This window comes from Wasmannia auropunctata, unplaced genomic scaffold, assembly GCF_000956235.1.
Source record: "Wasmannia auropunctata unplaced genomic scaffold, wasmannia.A_1.0 LD335903.1, whole genome shotgun sequence".
In the NCBI taxonomy this organism is placed as follows: Eukaryota; Metazoa; Arthropoda; class Insecta; order Hymenoptera; family Formicidae; genus Wasmannia; species Wasmannia auropunctata.
In genome coordinates, this window is record NW_012026987.1 from 2,262,281 (window position 1) to 2,280,888 (window position 18,608).

At 35.9% G+C, this 18,608-nt stretch overlaps 4 protein-coding genes across 11 annotated transcripts; 2 read left to right on the plus strand and 2 right to left on the minus strand.

Annotated features, from left to right (window-relative positions):
* The first annotated feature begins 46 nt into the window (after positions 1-46).
* On the plus strand, positions 47-3,997 carry LOC105455426 (alpha-1,3-mannosyl-glycoprotein 4-beta-N-acetylglucosaminyltransferase B). The gene is made up of 11 exons (XM_011698734.1): positions 47-110; positions 553-853; positions 959-1,538; positions 2,020-2,066; positions 2,163-2,473; positions 2,558-2,688; positions 2,771-2,878; positions 2,959-3,152; positions 3,235-3,371; positions 3,449-3,564; positions 3,651-3,997. Exons 3-11 carry the CDS (start codon positions 1,005-1,007, stop codon positions 3,678-3,680), a joined length of 1,608 nt encoding a protein of 535 aa, XP_011697036.1. The 5' UTR covers positions 47-110; positions 553-853; positions 959-1,004; the 3' UTR covers positions 3,681-3,997.
* Positions 3,998-5,197: 1,200 nt separating this feature from the next.
* Positions 5,198-10,036, minus strand: LOC105455427 (probable cytochrome P450 303a1). The gene is made up of 10 exons (XM_011698735.1): positions 9,837-10,036; positions 8,464-8,562; positions 8,140-8,391; positions 6,986-7,439; positions 6,694-6,874; positions 6,493-6,601; positions 6,199-6,379; positions 5,970-6,087; positions 5,717-5,855; positions 5,198-5,591 (listed from the first exon to the last, which is right to left on the minus strand). Exons 2-10 carry the CDS (start codon positions 8,546-8,548, stop codon positions 5,407-5,409), a joined length of 1,704 nt encoding a protein of 567 aa, XP_011697037.1. The 5' UTR covers positions 8,549-8,562; positions 9,837-10,036; the 3' UTR covers positions 5,198-5,406.
* Positions 10,037-10,353: 317 nt separating this feature from the next.
* On the minus strand, positions 10,354-13,740 carry LOC105455430 (methyltransferase-like protein 17, mitochondrial). Of its 5 annotated transcripts, none has more exons than XM_011698740.1 (10): positions 13,667-13,740; positions 12,997-13,139; positions 12,772-12,922; positions 12,290-12,683; positions 12,027-12,180; positions 11,810-11,953; positions 11,646-11,732; positions 11,434-11,572; positions 10,607-10,745; positions 10,354-10,512 (listed from the first exon to the last, which is right to left on the minus strand). In XM_011698740.1, the coding sequence occupies exons 1-10, from the start codon at positions 13,683-13,685 to the stop codon at positions 10,383-10,385; spliced, it is 1,500 nt and encodes a 499-aa protein (XP_011697042.1). In that variant the 5' UTR covers positions 13,686-13,740; the 3' UTR covers positions 10,354-10,382. The 5 variants fall into 5 exon arrangements, with proteins under 5 accessions (XP_011697042.1, XP_011697047.1, XP_011697045.1 ...); XM_011698745.1 differs by lacking the exon at positions 13,667-13,740 and adding an exon at positions 13,274-13,363; XM_011698743.1 differs by lacking the exon at positions 13,667-13,740 and adding an exon at positions 13,262-13,353.
* On the plus strand, positions 13,668-18,541 carry LOC105455428 (xenotropic and polytropic retrovirus receptor 1-like). Of its 4 annotated transcripts, XM_011698737.1 has the most exons (12): positions 13,668-13,752; positions 14,092-14,245; positions 14,357-14,613; positions 14,695-14,956; positions 15,026-15,201; positions 15,533-15,634; positions 15,779-16,016; positions 16,169-16,363; positions 16,458-16,627; positions 16,753-16,886; positions 17,404-17,612; positions 17,906-17,994. In XM_011698737.1, the coding sequence occupies exons 1-11, from the start codon at positions 13,684-13,686 to the stop codon at positions 17,603-17,605; spliced, it is 1,959 nt and encodes a 652-aa protein (XP_011697039.1). In that variant the 5' UTR covers positions 13,668-13,683; the 3' UTR covers positions 17,606-17,612; positions 17,906-17,994. The 4 variants fall into 4 exon arrangements, with proteins under 4 accessions (XP_011697039.1, XP_011697038.1, XP_011697041.1 ...); XM_011698736.1 differs by lacking the exon at positions 17,404-17,612 and having other exon boundaries at positions 17,906-18,541; XM_011698739.1 differs by lacking the exon at positions 17,906-17,994 and having other exon boundaries at positions 17,397-17,496.
* The last annotated feature ends 67 nt before the right edge of the window (positions 18,542-18,608 follow it).

Below are 18,608 nucleotides of genomic sequence, written 5' to 3' on the forward strand. Positions count from 1 at the left end.
GTCGCTCAAACTCACTGCTCGCTCTCTCTCTCGTTTACGCATGATCGTGTGTGGTCAGTGTGGTACGCATGCATTTGGCGAGCGCCGGTTTGTCGAGAGACAGAAGAGAGGTATAAATAATATGGTAGAAAATATTTTATATCCTGCCACGTGAAAGGCAATATATGGCTATCGAGCTATTAATTCCGTCCTATTTACGTTGATTTATCACTTTCGCATTCATTAGCCTTAGGACGATTCGATTGGTTTCGCAAATATTCGTGTATTATGCGCTTCCCGATAAAAATTATGCGCGAGATTATTTTCAGATCGGCGCGTGACTTTCTACGATGTAAATTTATTACGAAGATCAATCCAATTAGGAGTACCGTCTGTCAGAATTGAATTTACGCGTTTCTCTCGAAACTCATTAATTTTCTTGTTGTTTCTCATGTTTTTCTAAATTTTCTGCCTCCCGGATACTCGCGACTTTTTCAGCTTTCCCTCGAAAGAAAAATATACCACAGCAATCTCGTGATCGGGGATTAATGACGTTTTATCTTCTGTCAACAGACCGTCCGTCTGTCTCTTTGTTACCTCGGGCACCCAGTATATTCCTATATACGGTAGGTTCGAAAACAAACTGACGTCCCCCAGCGGGAAGGTTATGTTGGAGGCAGGTGCGCGATGGGCGTTGCTTCGTCTCCGTGAGGAATCCGGAGAACGTGCGTTGTCAGAAGCGTAACGCGCGCTCCTGAGATCCCCTCGGTCGGGAGGAACAGGACGAGAAGCTCTCGCGACGACCTGAGGCAATGTCGTCGCGACGCGCATTCGTCAACTGCGATCTCGAAGAAGGCTAAACGTCAGGAATTATGTACGTTAAACGCTTGCGGTATTACGATTAACTTAGATCAGTGGCTTTTAAATTGTCGGTACTTCTAAAGCGATTAGGTAATATTCATTTTTACCTTTTCCAAAGCCGATGGATGCCATCATGTAGAGTCTAAAGGCGGAAACGAAGGAAGATGACGCCGCATTTCACGACGCTGACTCCGATGCGGAAGCGATGCCTAATCGTGCTGCTGCTGATCCTGGTCCCGTGCGCGATTCTGAATCTGCTGACACCGTCGGATATGCGCGAGGAGGCCGTACTGCAGAACAGCATCGCCGAGCTGCAGGCCAAGCTGGAGCACCTGCACGCCAAGTACATTGGCAGCCAGGAAGAGATAAACTTGCTGTCGCATCAGCTGCTACAGCTGATCGAGAGCAATCACATCCTGCCGGATCTGCAGCTGCTCATCAACAACGGCACCTCCAATATCACCAGCATCAAGCTACCTTCAATCTACAATTTTCTACCGCATTTTCTTAACGATCCGAACAGCCTGCGTCCCGCGTTCGTGCAGAGCAAAGGTAGATCGGGAGTGAGCATGGTGTTGGGCGTACCGACGGTGAAACGCGAGGTTCAGTCTTACCTTATGGCGACTTTGAAAAATCTGCTGGATCGTATGAGTACCTCAGAGATCGCCGACACCTTGATCATCGTTTTAGTGGCCGAAGTAAGTGGAACTATCAGTTGCAAAAGAGCATATCAATTAGGGCTGTTACTTTTTACTCCGAATATTCAAAGTTTCAAAATTTAAAAAAATACATTAAAAATTTGAATTTTCTTAATTGGATTGTTTTTATTGATCGTTCTCTTTTTCTTATTTACACATGTATCAAGGTTAATAACTAATTTGTTTTATTATAGTACTTTCAAATTTTTTAGGAATAATTTCGTATATATATTAATTCTTTTTATTTACAATATTTGTAAATTTTCTGAATAAATTTATCATTTGCACAAATGTATTTTTCGAAACTTCAAAGCTTCAAAAGAATTCAAAGATTTTTATGCCAAAGATTCGAACCTTCGAAGTTCGAATGTCAAAGCCTTTGAAGCAAATCGCCAGCCCTAATATCAATGTCATTCGCGTTTCGAGACATTGAACCGAGTTGAATTAACAAAGTTACATATATACAAATTTTGTTTTACAGACAGACATTGACTATGTGACATATGTTGCGAAGCAAATTGAAGTTCAGTAAGTTCATGAATTCTCATATTGTTATCTTACTCATTTTATGCCTATATTAATATAGACTTTTACAACAGAACTTCTTTTTTTTTTGTACTTTAGATTTCCGAACGAATGCGAAGCTGGCGTGATCGACGTGATATCACCATCATCATCCTATTATCCAGATTTATCAAAATTGCGCGACACTCTCGGCGATGATCATCAACGTGTCGTTTGGCGGTCCAAGCAGAATCTAGATTTTGCTTTTCTTATGTCCTACGCCCAGACTAAGGGCACGTTTTATGTACAATTGGAAGATGATATTTTGGCTAAGAAAAACTTTATAACTACTATGAAATCGTTCGCGTTACAGAAGATTGGTACAAAGGAAAATTGGCTTGTCCTGGATTTCTGTCAGCTCGGTTTTATCGGTACGGCATTGTTATATACTATACGCTATGTGATAACGTACATATTTTAGATCAAAAATATTTCAAGTTCTGTGGAAATTACAGGAAAACTGTTCAAATGTGTGGAACTTCCCTGGCTGATTCAATTCTTTTTGATGTTCCACAATGATAAGCCTGTTGATTGGCTATTGGACCATTTGATATCGACAAAAGTCTGCAGTCTTGACATGGACAGCGTAAGTATAAATAATGATAGCCGAACATTTAATAAAATATATCGATTTTTTTAAAGAAATCCAATTTTTTTTATCCCGGCAGAAACATTGCAAAATGGCTAAAGCAGAGTTATGGGTGCATTACAAACCTTCTCTCTTTCAACACATAGGGACACATTCCTCGTTGAAAGGAAAAGTGCAGAAACTCAAGGTAATGTCAAGTGTATTTACTCTTAAGAAAAGATACAATTGTGACAATATAAACTAATGTCTTAAATTGACGTCTTGCAGGATAAACAATTTGGCAAGATAACACTATTTTACGCTCACGAGAATCCCGAGGCGATTGTGGAGACTCAAATCAAGCCTTACAAACAGTATACACTACAAAAAGCATACAAGGGCGAATCGTTCTTTTGGGGCTTGTTGCCTCAGCCGGGAGACCATTTAAAATTTAAATTTTCACATCCTATTTTTATAAAGAAGTAAGTTGCAGTTAGCTTAATTGAACATTTTACTTTGAGAAATCACGATTATTTTATTATTGTAATATTATTTTGCGTGCAGGTACTTATTCAGGAGCGGAAATCCTGAGCACCCGTCTGATAGATTTTACAATACGACGGTAGAAGTATTGTCCGAGATGTCTCCGTTGTTGGATAGAAACAGCAACGATGTGACGGAGGATGGTTATATTATTATAGGTAATAGAAAATTCTACATATATCACATAATTCAATCGTTCGAGGGATTGTTAAAAAAATATTTTGTATGGAATCAGGTAAGTTTGATGTACTTGGTGTCGCCGAAGGGACCGTGGATCGAAGACTGGGTAAGGTGTCGGTGCTTCGTTTAACTATACACAGTGAAAGCGAAAATTGGGCTATTCTATCTGAGGTAAAAAAAAATTTCGTTAATAGAGTAAGATTGTTAATATATTAATCTCTCTTCTGCTCTAAATACGTATGTAATTCCGTAATTAGATTCACATAGTAGAGGATCAGCCTAGCTGACTAAAGGATGAGGATTCCCGAGTGCTCTTTCGGTACCACCTGCACGGTTAGCATAAGCGACTGATTTTATAAATGTTTATTAATAATTTATATATTTTTTTATTTTGCTGTCATGTTATATATTGAGTGGATCACTTGTTAATTCAATGCCGTCCATTACAAAAGAGAAATATGTTTTAACGATTATATTTAACATAATTGAAAAGCTTTATGGCGGGGTATGTCAAAACGTTGATAATCGGTATGTACAGTCGTGGACAGATCGGTTGCGACACTTTTTTTTTATTTGGTTTCGGAACATACTAATATTTTGTAAATACGAACCACGATTGGTGTATTGTTTCTAGACTAAAGATAGTACACCAATCGTGGTTCGTATTTGCAAAATAATAGTGCGTTCCGAGACCAAATTAAAAAAAAGTGTCGCAACCGATCTATATATACAGATCTACCGACTGTATATACAGATAAATGTTTGAAATTGTATAGCCAACTAGTGAAGATAAATTGTGAAGATAGAGATCGTGTTTACGATCAACATTCTTACGATTTTTCGAGAACGATTTAAGCAGACGAAGCAGAAAAGCTACACGTGTTGCTGCGAAACGACCCAAGTGTTCTCCATTAAAGATAATGTCAGTAATTTTGCAGTTAAATTGTTTGGCGCACAACAAAACTGCGAGAAAAGCAATGGAGAGCTACACTGGAATTTTGCAAAAAGCATTTGAACATTATCAAAATTTATGGTAAGATTATACAAAGCTACAGGAAAAATATGGGCAATATAATATAAAAATAAAAACTGAAACAACATCTCAACAATTACATAACACGCGAGAAAATAATCTCATTATTGAAATTAGATGCGTTAAATATATAAGTTCCATTAATTTTAACTCCGATATGATGGACCCGCTGTAAAGCTTTTCAGTCGAGTATTTGGTATTTTTTTTTTTTTTTTTAAATAGTACACGTAGCATTTGTTACGCAAAAATCAGGTGGTAATGTAATGGATTTACCTCTGATATTCACACTTTTGCGAATATCCGGTTTATGAGTGTATGCAATGGCACATTGTTGAGTCTGGAATTACATAACGTAAGTGTTTCTTGCTTTCTGTAAGATTGTGTTTTTAGTTTGGGGAATTTAACTGATCTGTACCTGTTGTGCTCGCGCGTTTCGATTCGCTCTCGATGTACGCTACTCATTCACGCTCGCGTGTAAATCTTCCGCATGTTAAAGTTTACGGCTCACACACTCGGATGTGGCCGATTTAATTCGCTTATTATTAATTATATTGTTGCACCAAACGTGCGACGCGAGGATGTTGATTCAGATGTTTGCCCGAACAAACAAACAGTGATATGAAGACTATATTCTTCTAATATACAAACAATTATTTATTTCGCGTAGTTTTCTTTATATATGTATATATACTGTCTGTCTGTACTCTTCTAAATATATATTTATACGTATACATGTGTATATGTATATATATAAATAACAATAAAAATATATTTTTGTGACAAATGTTTTATATGAAAATTGACAATACGTTACGCAGTTTATCTTGCAGCCTGTTGTATATAGAGATTTATTAATTGGGAATATTAAAAAAGAATAATCTTATTGTTAATATATCACTTAAAGTAGCATTAAGTTTGAGATGGGAACGAGATAACAGACTGATTCATTCGTGGAAAATGATGCTTCAGTCAAATCTGGCTTACATTCTCAGAGAGACCAATGCCCTGTACGGTTTAGGACCGGCCGTGACACCGTCCACAAAGTCTTGCGCAGATGGTCGCGGCTCACCAGGCACCACCGAGAAGTTGAACGCCTGCAGCAGCGTGGTTGTTATGATGAAAATGTTGCTTCTAGCTAATACCTCGCCCATGCAACGGTGTCTGCCTGTAAGATGTAAATCAGTCCTATTTAAGATCGAGCTTTTATTTAGATTACAAGTTTTACGGTAATGTGTGTGTGTGTGTGTATATATATATATATATACACACACACAAAAGAAAGAAACGTACCGATGCCGAAGGGAAAATATTTTTCTGGCGTGATGATATTACCGTCGTTGTCGAGGAATCTCTCCGGCCGGAAATCCTCCGGATCGTCCCAGGACTCGTCCATGAGTATTCTATTGTAATTTACAACAAGCATTGTGTCCTGAAAACAATGATATACACGTATTTTATATATTAATGTTACATGTACATCTACAATTATTCGTAAACTTATTTCTTTAACTTTTAAAATGTCAAATCTTTCATAATGTGTTACTTTTGGTATCTTGTGGCCCACGATAGAAGTGTCTTTTAACGCTCTGTGTGGTACATTCAAAGTGCGGCCCACGAATACTCTTATGGACTCCAAAACGATGGCTTGAACATATGGCATTCTATACGGAAAAAAAAACAATGACATAATTAATATTCGATGTGCGAAATAATTTTTGCTCGCGATTGATTATTCCGTATTTATATGTGAAAGTGATCAACGATCTGTTTACCTTGGTTTGTCAGCCAACGTGGGAGATCTGTCACGGCCAATAACTCTGTCTATTTCCTCGTGCGCCTTTCTCTGAACCTGCGGATGCAATATTAGATTTAAAAATCCGAAGCCTAGTGCTTTTGAAGTTGTCTCGGAGCCCGCTATGAAGAGATCCACACAGATCGCCAATAATTGGGATTCTGAAATAATTTTATTTTATTTTATTTTATTATAAAATTTATTTTATAAAACCGTTACTTATTAGTAACGGTATTAGTAATGTTATTTATAAGTTGTATATATTTTTAAATACCAGAAAATGTATCGCTGCAATCTTTCGAATTTAGCACAGTCAAGTAGACGTCCATCAAGTCCCGCGGCGCATTTGATAAAAATGTATTTTTATGATTATTCAATTCCTCCTGAAATAGCAATTATCAGTAATTATCTTTTAAACACTTGATCGTAAATGATTTAAATCGATACATCGATGTGAAAATACATGTCCACTCACTTTTAAAAATGCCCATAGTTCCTGATGTGTTTCTACGAACGCTTTATAACCGGACATTTCCGGCGCGATAAAACGTAGTAATGGAAAATGACTAAAAGGCGCGCCGATTATGTCGATTTCTTTCAGAAGTTTCGTGAGGATTTGCTGCAAGTGCGTGAGTTCCTTGTCGCCAGTATCATACCTGTAAAAATCAGGATTTATCGACATAATAAGAATTAATCTTTTTTTATGTTCTTCAGATTCTTTAGACATTTGTGAAAGAGTAGGAACAATCTACGTGATCGTCGTGTACCTTCTGCCAGCCATCATTCTCCAAAGGGTGTTCAGTACGGTCACGCCAAAGGCATCGTGCATCGGTATGATCATTCCCGCAGATTGGGAGACTTTCCTGACCTCCGCGTAGTCCTCGGCCTTCATGTACAAGTCTGCCACTGTACGAGGCTTGAAGACCTTATCCTTGGTAACGAACTCATCGTACAGCTTCAATCTGTTCAATTTGTTCTTCGGGTCTTTCCGGAGCTTGTATATCTGACCGACATTATTATTTATCGCTGTCATGTTTTGCGCGTCAGACGTTTCATAATTATAGCCATTTTGGAGCATCTTCTTGAAATGTTCTACCAATTTCAAAGCCTCATCCTCGATGATCGTGACCATGCTGGTACGACCAAAGCCAAATTCTCGCAAATGTCGTATGACGAATCGCCGTTGCTCCACCCATAGCCTGTCATCTACCACGATGAGACCTGATCACAAATTATTATTAATGACAAATAGCTCGTTATTCTTAAAAAATCTAAAAACAATATAATTAAGAAATGAGCCAAATACGAGCAAACGTTAGATGTAAATTTAGTTCTTATCTCTTTATTTTATTTATTTATCTCTATATTTCAAGTTATTGTTGAACAAAATAAGTCCCGTACGCTTGAAATATATCGATAGAATATTGCTATATAAATTTCCGTGATAATATTAGGCCTATTGAATTTGTAATGTGCTTTGGTCGGTGTTTCGTAACGTATGCGTCTTTTGTTCGACTCAATAACTTGAAACATTATTTTAACATCACACTGTAATTCAGGAGAATTACACCGTTTGGACATGAAGTTCATTCAACAATTTTTATTTTATTCTAGACGACATTATCCACACTTGACCGCGTTTTTTTTCTTTTCATCTATAATTTTATAATAGTACGACTCCGTTTTTGTAATAATTAATTCTTATTGAGTAATTTACTTATACTTATTATTTATATTTAATACGCTGCGATATACGATGTTATTTGGGCGATTGAGAAAGATCTATCGTGAGATCGAAACTAGTATCGCGAAATTTTAATATAGAGATAATAAAGAACTAAATTTATAAATTATTATTTAATTATATTTCAAAATTCAACAAATATTTCATCCGATTTGTTTTCCGAACAGGGATAGTTACCTAGTCTAACGCCCCAAGTTCTGGCCTTGTAAAATGGCCCGGACGGTCTACCGTCACAATCCTCATTGGTCAGCATCGCTCGTATGCTCTCTACATCGTTCAGAATAACGATGCGATCCTGGCCGATCTTCAGGCCCACCACAGAACCATATTTCTTGCAGAGCGCCGAACAGGTCTTAAAGAGATATCCGGTCTCTTGACGGATACGCGCTATTTCTAATGCGCAGCCCAGAATAGGCCACCATCTTGGACCTAAAGGTAATAAAAAATATTAGCCATATAATAATAAAAAAAAAGGAATTTTTAAGAAGAATCGACCTGTACCTGGTGGGTATCCTTTCGGTTTCTGACAGCCTAAGTATAGCAATAACACTATGAGTACTAGCAATAACATCGCTGTGGCGAGCATCTTATAAATCTAGTCTGTAATATATTAATAAAATATTCATGACATAATAATATAATAAATATTAAAAGAAGATAAAACTAATACATGTAAAATACTTTATATTTTTTTCTAAATTTTATTTGATATATATAAGATATACTTAGAGTTTACTTTTTTTTAAAAATAAAACTAACATGTGCGTTTTCTAATTAGCGCTGCTAGCTTTTAATGAAATAGAGATAAAAATGATCTTAAAAAAGCAAAAATATATCTATATATTTAGTAATTACGAAACAAATCTATAAATATATAAATTTGTTTGAGAAATGACAGATTTCAGGAAATGTGTTTTCTCCAAATTTTTTTCACTTCGCCTACTTTTACTGGATATTGAGTTCGTGCAATCAGTACTTATATCGATATTTGTATTTGCGATCAGATACGCACGCACACATTGGTGTAAACGCACGCACGCACAAATATCGCGTGTAATAAAACGTCAAACGAGTTTCGGAGAAGAAAGTGAAACACTTGTCATACTCTCGTAAGAGAAAGTTGCATACGGAAGAATCAGCGCGTTACTTGCGCAAATGCGCCGTCACCCTTATTATCCCATGAATTGTTACGTAATCGACGAGGATATTTTAGCGCTTTTATTGCAAGATGCTCATCGCTTTCGAATTCTTTTTTTAATTTTATTCACATATTCAAGTTTGCATCTCTCGATACATTTGGAGTTATCACTGTCACAATGTACATTCTGCACTAATTTGTATTATTATTAATATTTGCACACATGTATTTTAATTATATTTTTTACATATTTTACATTTTATTTGGAAATTTTATATCTAAAATTGCAATCTCCTTTTTTAAAAAAAAAAAAGCATTTGTAATTTTTTTTAAAGATTAATTGAAATATATAAAATGCACATATTATCTTTTTTTTACATTTATAATACAATATTACGTATATCAAACAAAGTTTAGAAAGAAAAACGTAAAATATTTAATATCAATATTTCTAAACCCATGACATAAAAATTTGACTATTGCTTGATATAACAGCGGCATTTGACGTTATAATGTCTCATATTTGCAATATCCATTCTTTTCAGGATAGTAAATATTGTTGATTATAAATCGTCAAATCAATAAATATTTCGTATGGCGAACACAAAGAAAACTATACGTTACGTGATCACGAGTTTACTAAATGCGCCGCAAGAGAAAGACTTTGAAGAGAATTGACGGAGAATTCGCGAAAGAGAATTGGCTCTCCCTTTCACGAACTTTAAATTTATCTTACCTTGCACTTGTGGAGAAATTTTCTCGTCCGTTGTATAAGCGGGACTGGCCGTGGACCAGCGTTGGGTCCGCTTTTAAATGCCCCTCTTCATCCCATGCGTTCTTCGTAAGACCGATACGTTTGCGTTGTACTTACTCTGCGGACCCTAAATTCGACATCCGTCCGAAACAGGAAAGTGGCAAACTTCGATAAAATTCCGACGTGCAATAATACTTCGGTATACAATTTTTTTTTTTGCAATTTAGCTACAATTTAGCAAAGAGAAATATTATTTTAAAATAATTAAAGCCTCAACTAAAATGTAAAAAAAGGGAATTCTGTGTATAATTATTTTATTCTAAATATGTAGATTATTTTTTCTAACATTCTTTCCAAATAAATCAAAATTTTTATCGTTATTACTTACAGCCCTTCGCTACATCAGGTATTTATATTTAAATACCTGAATATATTTAAGGTATTTATATTAAAAGTTTAAAGGACAGCATATATACACGGTAAAAGACAACGAGTTAAAAACATTTAATGAAACTTTATTTTCTTATTCTATGTATTCTCTTCATTTTTAGTAGCTATTTCACTAACTGTTTCAACATCTTCTGGACTCTCTTGTTGTTCGAAATGCAAAGGTAATCTATCGCCCCATTTACTCGTTTTCGCACAACGGTACATGTGTCTGGCAATAAAAAGATTTCATATAATTATACTCAAACACAATTTAATAGAAAAATATTTCATATACTCAAACACAATTTAATAGAGATACATACCTTCCGTGCTTGTATTTTGTAAATATCTCCTCCTTCAGCTCTCCACTGTTGGTGCACATGCGACAGATCGTGTGATTATTACGGTTTAGTACGGCTCGCACAATCCTTGGCCACTGCTTGTCATCTTCAGGACGTTTGCCTATGAAAAGAAACATATGCAAATTTTGCATTTTTCTATTGAATATTATTTATTATCTTGACAAAAAAAAACTAATATAAAGTATATGACTCTTAATTCAAAACGAAGAATAAAAGAAAACAATAAAGAAAAGGATTCAAAGTCTAGAATGCAGATTACAGTGTATAATGCTTTTTACAATTTACATTCAACAGATGTACACATCCTTGATATAATCCAATTCATACCTTCTTCAGACTTTCATCAGTGAAAAATTAATATAATTGTTTCGGTGAATGTAACGTTACATAAATTTTTTGCTGATAAAAGTCTGAAGGTCGAAACATAGGGATTGACTTATATCAAGGATATATATCTGTTTAATATGAATTCTAAGAAACATTACGTACCGTAATCTGTGTTCTAGACTCTGACCTCTGGCCTATCTTTATTGTTTTTTTTTTATTGTTCGCTTTAAATTGTCATAAATTTTATTAATTCGGAATTTACGATGGCTAAAAAAATGCGTCAGGTTGATTTTAATTATTATAATTTTTTAATTGTAATATCTATATAATTTTTTTAATTTTATTCTCTCAATAAAACTTAGTGATTACTGCCAATTGTATAATTTCTACCACGGTTTTCTAATAACGTGATTCATATAACAATTTTGTTTCTCTATCTTTTATTTTTCTCTTTTACTTACTTTTCTTTAATACGACATAGGAATACAGCTCTGGCTTGTGTTTCGAACCGCCGAGAAATTGCATCGGATGATATAGAACATTAAAGTTGCACGGAGTATCGTCGGTGATGAATCTCGGACACTTCAAATCGTGTGGGCACTAAATTAGGATAATATCATGAGATACAATTCATACATCATGTGTAGATTTTTCTTATCTAATCGATACTTACAGGTGAGAAAACATGTGCGAATTGCGTTCCACGTCTGCGTTTCGAATTCGCGTATTTGAGAATGAAACTTCGCGCTTCATTTACTAGCTTTCAGGAAAGAAAGAACGAACGAGAATGAAAATTTTATAATATACATAAAATGAAATTACACTGAACATGCTTACTTTGAAACCTGCATTAGTCCCTTCTTCTACAATAATCAGATAGTTTTCAGTTTTCGTCCAGAGCTTCAATAGCGTTTCGATACGCGACGCCATACCCGGTAATTCAAATAAAGAGTACGCGCTCACTACGATATCGTAAGTTCGCTAAAAATAATGAAGGTACATCAAATTATATTTTGTCAACAAAAACTTTAACAGCGCTTTTTTATTCTCTTACGTTCATGGAGAGAGGAAAATATTGGCGGTAGTAAACTTCTTTGATCTTAGGTCGGGCAGCTTTCGCTAATCTTTCCGACAATTCAATCATGGATTCCGACGATTCAACACAAAAGTATTCTTTTAACGTGTTCGACCAGATCTCAGACGCCGCCCTAAGAAATTTTTCTTTTCTTTAATTTTGCCTTAATGTATTAATCAATTATGTTCTAGGATTTTTTAAATCAGTCACCAACTGACTTTTATATGTATATTTATATTTACCACATGACTGTGCCAACACCAGAACCAAAATCAAACAATGTTTGGGGCCTGAAATCCTTGTCGCGCAATTTAATTTCATCGAAAATCCTATGCAAGACCGCATAATTCTGAACACCCCTGGCGACCAGGTACGTTAGGCAAGTGAGTTTATCAAAGTTTATTGGCTGCCAATTATAAACGTTTTGCTTCAAGATAATCCGGGATTTTGCATCTTTCTTGAAGTCTATATCCTCCATCGTTATCCCCTCGCCAGGATTATTAAGATTCAAGCGGTCCACTACTTTCAGTAATTTTTCTGGTAACATGTGTTGCTCCAATGGAGGATGGCGTTTATTCAAATGCTGTACCAATTTCTTCGCGCTCTCATTAATGTCTTTCAAGACAATTCTTTTCTCTGGAAGTAGTATTAAGAAATAAGTAGTTAACGATAATATATTAAATATTTCATGCGTAAGAATTATACATATATACAATCTATATACCTTTCAGAACGTCGTGTATCTCCTTTAGTGCCCACTTTGGAAACACTGGTGTTCTAGCAATGACACCTGGATGATGTCTATACTTCATTTCATTGTTAGAGATTGAAGTGGATACTGCATCGTCAAGCACAGCCTTTGGCTTCGCTGAAAACTGATTACAGATCTCACATTAGCATTAGTGTAGCACTTCTTTGTAAAAACTCCATTTCAATAGACATAACTTACATGTCGCAAGGACGCGAATCTTGTGCAATGCAATCTCGATACAATTAACTTCATGTTTGCAGTAAAAAAAAAAAAAAATACGATTGCGATCCAATAATCAACGTGTATTCCTCGGTATATTTCTCGTCGAAACACTTGGACACCTGGTGTATGGAAACAAAAGAATATATATTGTAAAAATATTAAAATCCATGTGCAGCAATTTTATCGCACACATATTACCACAGAACATATATAAAAATATTACGTATTGTATTATTTATACCACGTGGCTCACAAATTGTTTACGATGTGTCACAACCTCCGCGAAAAATTTTCCACATTTTCCGACACAGAGCGCAACGGCGTGCGCAAAAACAATTCGTAATATCTCGGCGGCGAGGCTGCGGCAGGCTACGGAAAAGTCCTGGCTGTCGCGCCAGATTCGCCAGGGTACCGCGGGGCGCGCATAGGTTATGATACGTAAAATAACAATCATAACTGATCGTAGGTTATGACGCGACATAACCTACAAGTACCCGCGAAACATGCAACATGCGTCGTCCGGTGGGTCTACGATTTTAAAAATAATCCGCCACGCGATATTACGCGCGCGTATGTCAATTCGAGTGGCGCGTTCACGCGGAGCCGTCGTGTGATCGCCGACACGACGTCCTCGTCCTCCCTGTACCTTCTCTCTTCCACACCATGAAATTCGCGGAACGTCTAAGCGCTCACATCACGCCAGAATGGAGAAAGCAGTACATCAACTACGAGGTGTGTTTTCAATGTTGAAAAATTCTGAATACAACACCTAGATTTTCTATCGCATTTTTATATATATATTTTTATATATATATATATATATATATATATATATATATATTGTGTATATATATTTTGTATACACGTGTACCTTGTCTATTTTACACACACGCACACACGCACACACACACACACATATATATATGTATATATATATAATACAATTATTTATTATTAGGAAGATTGATTATGTTTCTTTATCTAATTCTCTCTTCTCTCTTTTTATACTTTAACATTTGTTATTTTACAATTAGATAATTGCAAGAGATTTATATAATGCTTTGTGCGCAGGAAATGAAGGAGCTACTGTACGCCGCGGTGGAGCAGGCTCCATCGGCAGACGTGACCGAGGCGTACGTTTTGGACAGCTTCTATGGCAAGTTTGATGAGAAATTTTTCCATTATTGCGACAAGGAACTGGCGAAAATAAATACCTTCTATTCCGGTAAGAACAACTGACTGATTTTAAATATTTCATCTTTACAAAAGATATACAAACGAACGTAATAGTTACTTAAGTATGTACACAATAAATAGGAGATGTGTCTGTTTTTAGAAAAGCTAGCAGAAGCTACGCGTAGATTTGCCACGCTTAACAACGAGCTGAGCGAAATCTTGTCAGTCTCCGAGGATGCCCAAAGCCGCAAGGCGCGTTACCGCAGTCACATTCTTCACAAGAAGCCTGTTTCGGCGCGCAAACTTCAAGAGCTGAAATTGGCCTTCTCCGAGTTCTACCTCTTCCTCATTTTGCTCCAAAATTATCAGGACCTGAATTTCACCGGATTCCGAAAGATCTTGAAGAAACACGATAAGGTACATAGATTTTTAGCTGACTTACAGTTACGATTTATGTGAACATTTAAATGCAGAATAAAAAAAAATTTTTTTTTGCAGCTTCTGAATGTGGACTTTGGCGGCAAGTGGCATGCGGAACACGTTGATACGGCAATTTTCCACACGGGCAAGGATATAGATAGACTGATCGCGGAGACTGAGGCTGTGGTAACTCGAGACCTGGAGCATGGCGATCGTCAAAGGGCCATGAAACGGCTCAGAGTGCCTCCGCTCGGAGAGCAGCTCTCCCCGTGGATCACATTTAAAGTCGGCCTTTTCTCTGGCGCTTTTGTCATACTTTTTATAGCTGTGATATTATCCGGTAAGTAGGGAATGAAATTTTTCTTTTCATTTTATTTGGCATTATGTTGACTTTGTTTTATTTTTTCAGCTATGCGGTACAAAAAGAAGGATAACTGGACGGTACTCTGTCGAATTTATCGTGGACCACTTCTTCTGATAGAATTCCTCTTTTTGATGGGAATCAATGTTTACGGTTGGAGATCTTCTGGCGTGAATCACGTGCTGATATTCGAGCTTGATCCGCGCAATCATTTGTCAGAACAGGTTTTACGACAGATAAAATCATTTTATAGGCCATTAGTTATATTGATTAATTTTAAAACTAATAGAATTTATCATGAGTTCTAGGCAGTTTTAAATAATTATGCCATTAATTTGTTTTCTTATAACGTTATAAATTTACATTATCAGTAATTAGTATGACATTGTGTTTTGTTCTCTTGATTTTATTCGCGTTATTATTAATTTTAATTGGTAATTATTTTATATTAACATCTTATAGTTAAAAATATTGGTATATAATAAAAAATAGAAGATATATAATTAAAAATAGATTATTGGTATCGCAAAATTCATTGAATGCATTAACTTTCAGCATATCATCGAATTGGCAACTATACTCGGTCTGGTTTGGTCCATGTCCATCTTGGGTTTCTTATATAGCGACACATTGGGTGTACCATCGTTTGTTCAACCAGTAAGATCATGTATATTCCGTATTTCTCGATATTTATTTTGAAATTTTTGCGAAAAATTTCGCGAGAAAAAAACGATAAATAATCGATTTTTTATTATATAAAAAAATATTTTATTTTAAGGAATTGATCGTATCTCTTTACAGCTGCTGTTTTATGCGCTGTTGGCACTGTTCTTATTCAATCCCACTAAGACTCTGCGACACGAGGCGAGGTTCTGGACACTACGCGTTCTGGGTCGCGTCTTCTGCGCGCCATTCTTTTACGTGAATTTCGCGGATTTCTGGCTCGCTGATCAACTTAATTCTCTTCACACGGTCTTTCTGGATTTTCAGTATTTTGTCTGCTTCTACATCCAGAATTCTTCTTGGAACGACGTTACAGGTCGGTAATTAGATACAACAAACCATTTACGATGTATCGCAACATTTTTATATTATGATTTTTTACTCCTTATTACGTTACACCGGATTTGGATTTAGATCTCTAATCGATATTCGATATCTAATGTGCTCGTATTTCTCTCTTTTAAATAGATACAGAAACCTGCATAATGCGCGAATCATCGATGAGACCGTTTGTGGTGTGTTTACCGGCGTGGTTTCGATTTGCGCAATGCCTGAGGCGTTACCGAGACACGAAGGAGACTTTTCCACATCTGTTGAACGCGGTCAAATATGCCACAAGCTTCTTTGTGGTTATTTTCGCCTATTTGCACTTAATAAACAAGAGTAAGTATTTTGCTTAGATAAGATATATGCATGGAATATACAAAGTTAAATAGTCTGTTTTTTTTTAAACTAAATTCACTGTTCCACGAAACAGAATACTATGCATTGTCTACCGAGAATCCCTACTTTTACTTATGGCTGACGGTCAGTGTGGTGAGTTCTTGTTTTACATACACGTGGGATGTAAAACTGGATTGGGGCCTCTTCGACAGCAGTGCTGGAGAAAATAAATTCCTCAGAGAAGAGATAGTTTATTCGTCACCTGTACGTTTCCTTCCATGTTATGTAATTTATTATTATATTGCACGCACAAATATTAATAATATTAATGACAACTGATATACTGTTTATTTATCCGATGATTTATCGCAGCTTTTTCCATTTTGCAGTATTATTACTACTTCGCGATGGTCGAAGATTTTATCTTGCGATTTGGATGGGCGTTTTCTCTGTCTCTGACAGAGATGGGATACATTCACGCGGATCTTATGGTTTCCATAGTCGCCCCGTTAGAAGTCTTCAGGTAAATACATGTTTTTTGTGTTTCAATATTGAATGCACGTAGAATATGTCAAAATTGTTGTGAAAAGTATTTGTTGAAATAGTTGTACTAGCTCGATAAATGCGAGTCGTCGATTTTTATCGTTGTTTCGTTATGCTTAATAAAACGTTGATATTCAAGTTTAGTTTGCACTCGCACTTTACGCACAAAATTCTCAATTATATGTCAATACTTTACAGCAAATAAAATTCGAAATACAATACGTACGGACATAGGAATGAGTTGTTTAAACTTTATTTTTCAACTTGTAATAAATCGAAGAAAATAAAATTATTTTTGATTGAGCTCATAAAATATTGACATATAATTAAGAATTAATTTCTCATATTATTTGAAATTATCTCCTACGCTAATGTCATTTGCATTCTGTATAGTAACGAAATAATTGAATTGTCGAAAGTCAAAAAACAGCGACTTAATCGACGATAGACCGGCCAATCTAATCGCTTATCAATGTGCCTTACTAATAAGTCGCTAGAAGGTTCACGTGGAATTACTTTCGAATGGAGAACGAGCACCTGTACAACGTAGGCAAGTTCCGTGCGGTGCGAGATATCTCCATAGGACCCATTAGACGCGACCAGGACAATCGCAAAAACCTGGATAGTGTAAACGAGAATGACAACGGGAATGACGACGGCAATGATGATAGAGTAGTGGAGACCCACGACCACGATTAAATACGTTGTAATTTGCCTTTTTATTTTGATTTTTTACTTATATTTATATATGTATGTGTTTAATTTCTCGATATATTTTTGAAGAAAAATTTTTTTTTGCCACATACTACTAATTTTTTTTACTGCACAATATTGTTGAATTATCGGATGCATGACGTACCATTATGCAATTGTTTGCATGTTCGTATGAATTTATCAATAAATGTATATTACGAAATCTATAATATATATATATATAATTACGATGATTAGAAGAAACTGTATGAGTTACCGCGTAATCTGTATATGTTTGCTTAACAGACGTTTCGTGTGGAACTTCTTCCGCTTGGAGAACGAGCATTTGAACAACTGCGGAAAGTTTAGGGCAGTGCGAGACATCTCGGTTGCACCAGTCGACTGCTCCGATCAGACGCAGATATTGCGAATGATGGACACTTCCGATGGCGTAGTAAATCGCAGACGGAAGCAAAATATGGACGAAAAGCGCAAGCCGATCCGGTTACTCACGAAGGACGAGTCTCTGTTGGACGATTAAGGCGGTATGATCATCGATTTGGCATAGTTTAAATTTATATAGAGCTAAATCGACTTTTTGTACCGCCTTGTTACTTCAACTTTGTTCACAAATTATGATGGCTAATCAAACTGACAAGAGCAGAGAGTAAAAGTATGAGAATATTGGCATACTTTGAACACAAGGTGCTGAATCATCAATTTATGTGACATGTTAATTAGATGTGCTAGTCCATCGATGTGATTAAAGATTACTATCTGTAAGTAAATAGCGAATTGATATCATTCGAAAGCGAAATCAAAGAAATTCGAAGGAATCAGTATCGAAGAGATCGAGATTGTATCAAATGTTGAGAATTAGTGTACTTTTATTTCGATTACTATCTGTACTTCAATTAAATAAATGATTGTTACAAAATAAAAGATTGTGTTTTAAGAGTGACGTTCAGGCACGGTATCATCTTACTAAACATTTGAATTCAAAATATAA

Bases quoted from the DNA above. Each gene is read 5' to 3' on its own strand.
- LOC105455427 (XM_011698735.1), bottom strand. From the start codon at position 8,548: ATGCTCGCCACAGCGATGTTATTGCTAGTACTCATAGTGTTATTGCTA. The intron at 8,392-8,463 runs GTACAGGTCGAT...TATTACCTTTAG, and splicing joins ACCGAAAGGATACCCACCAG to GTCCAAGATGGTGGCCTATT. The intron at 6,602-6,693 runs GTGAGTGGACAT...TTGCTATTTCAG, and splicing joins AACTATGGGCATTTTTAAAA to GAGGAATTGAATAATCATAA.
- LOC105455426 (XM_011698734.1), top strand. From the start codon at position 1,005: ATGACGCCGCATTTCACGACGCTGACTCCGATGCGGAAGCGATGCCTA. The intron at 2,689-2,770 runs GTAAGTATAAAT...TTATCCCGGCAG, and splicing joins GCAGTCTTGACATGGACAGC to AAACATTGCAAAATGGCTAA. The intron at 3,565-3,650 runs GTAAAAAAAAAT...TTCCGTAATTAG, and splicing joins ATTGGGCTATTCTATCTGAG to ATTCACATAGTAGAGGATCA.
- LOC105455430 (XM_011698740.1), bottom strand. The intron at 12,684-12,771 runs GTATATAGATTG...TACTACTTCCAG, and splicing joins GATACACGACGTTCTGAAAG to AGAAAAGAATTGTCTTGAAA. The intron at 11,954-12,026 runs GTAAGAGAATAA...CATTATTTTTAG, and splicing joins ATTTTCCTCTCTCCATGAAC to CGAACTTACGATATCGTAGT.
- LOC105455428 (XM_011698736.1), top strand. From the start codon at position 13,684: ATGAAATTCGCGGAACGTCTAAGCGCTCACATCACGCCAGAATGGAGA. The intron at 13,753-14,091 runs GTGTGTTTTCAA...CTTTGTGCGCAG, and splicing joins AGCAGTACATCAACTACGAG to GAAATGAAGGAGCTACTGTA. The intron at 16,364-16,457 runs GTAAGTATTTTG...TCCACGAAACAG, and splicing joins TTTGCACTTAATAAACAAGA to AATACTATGCATTGTCTACC.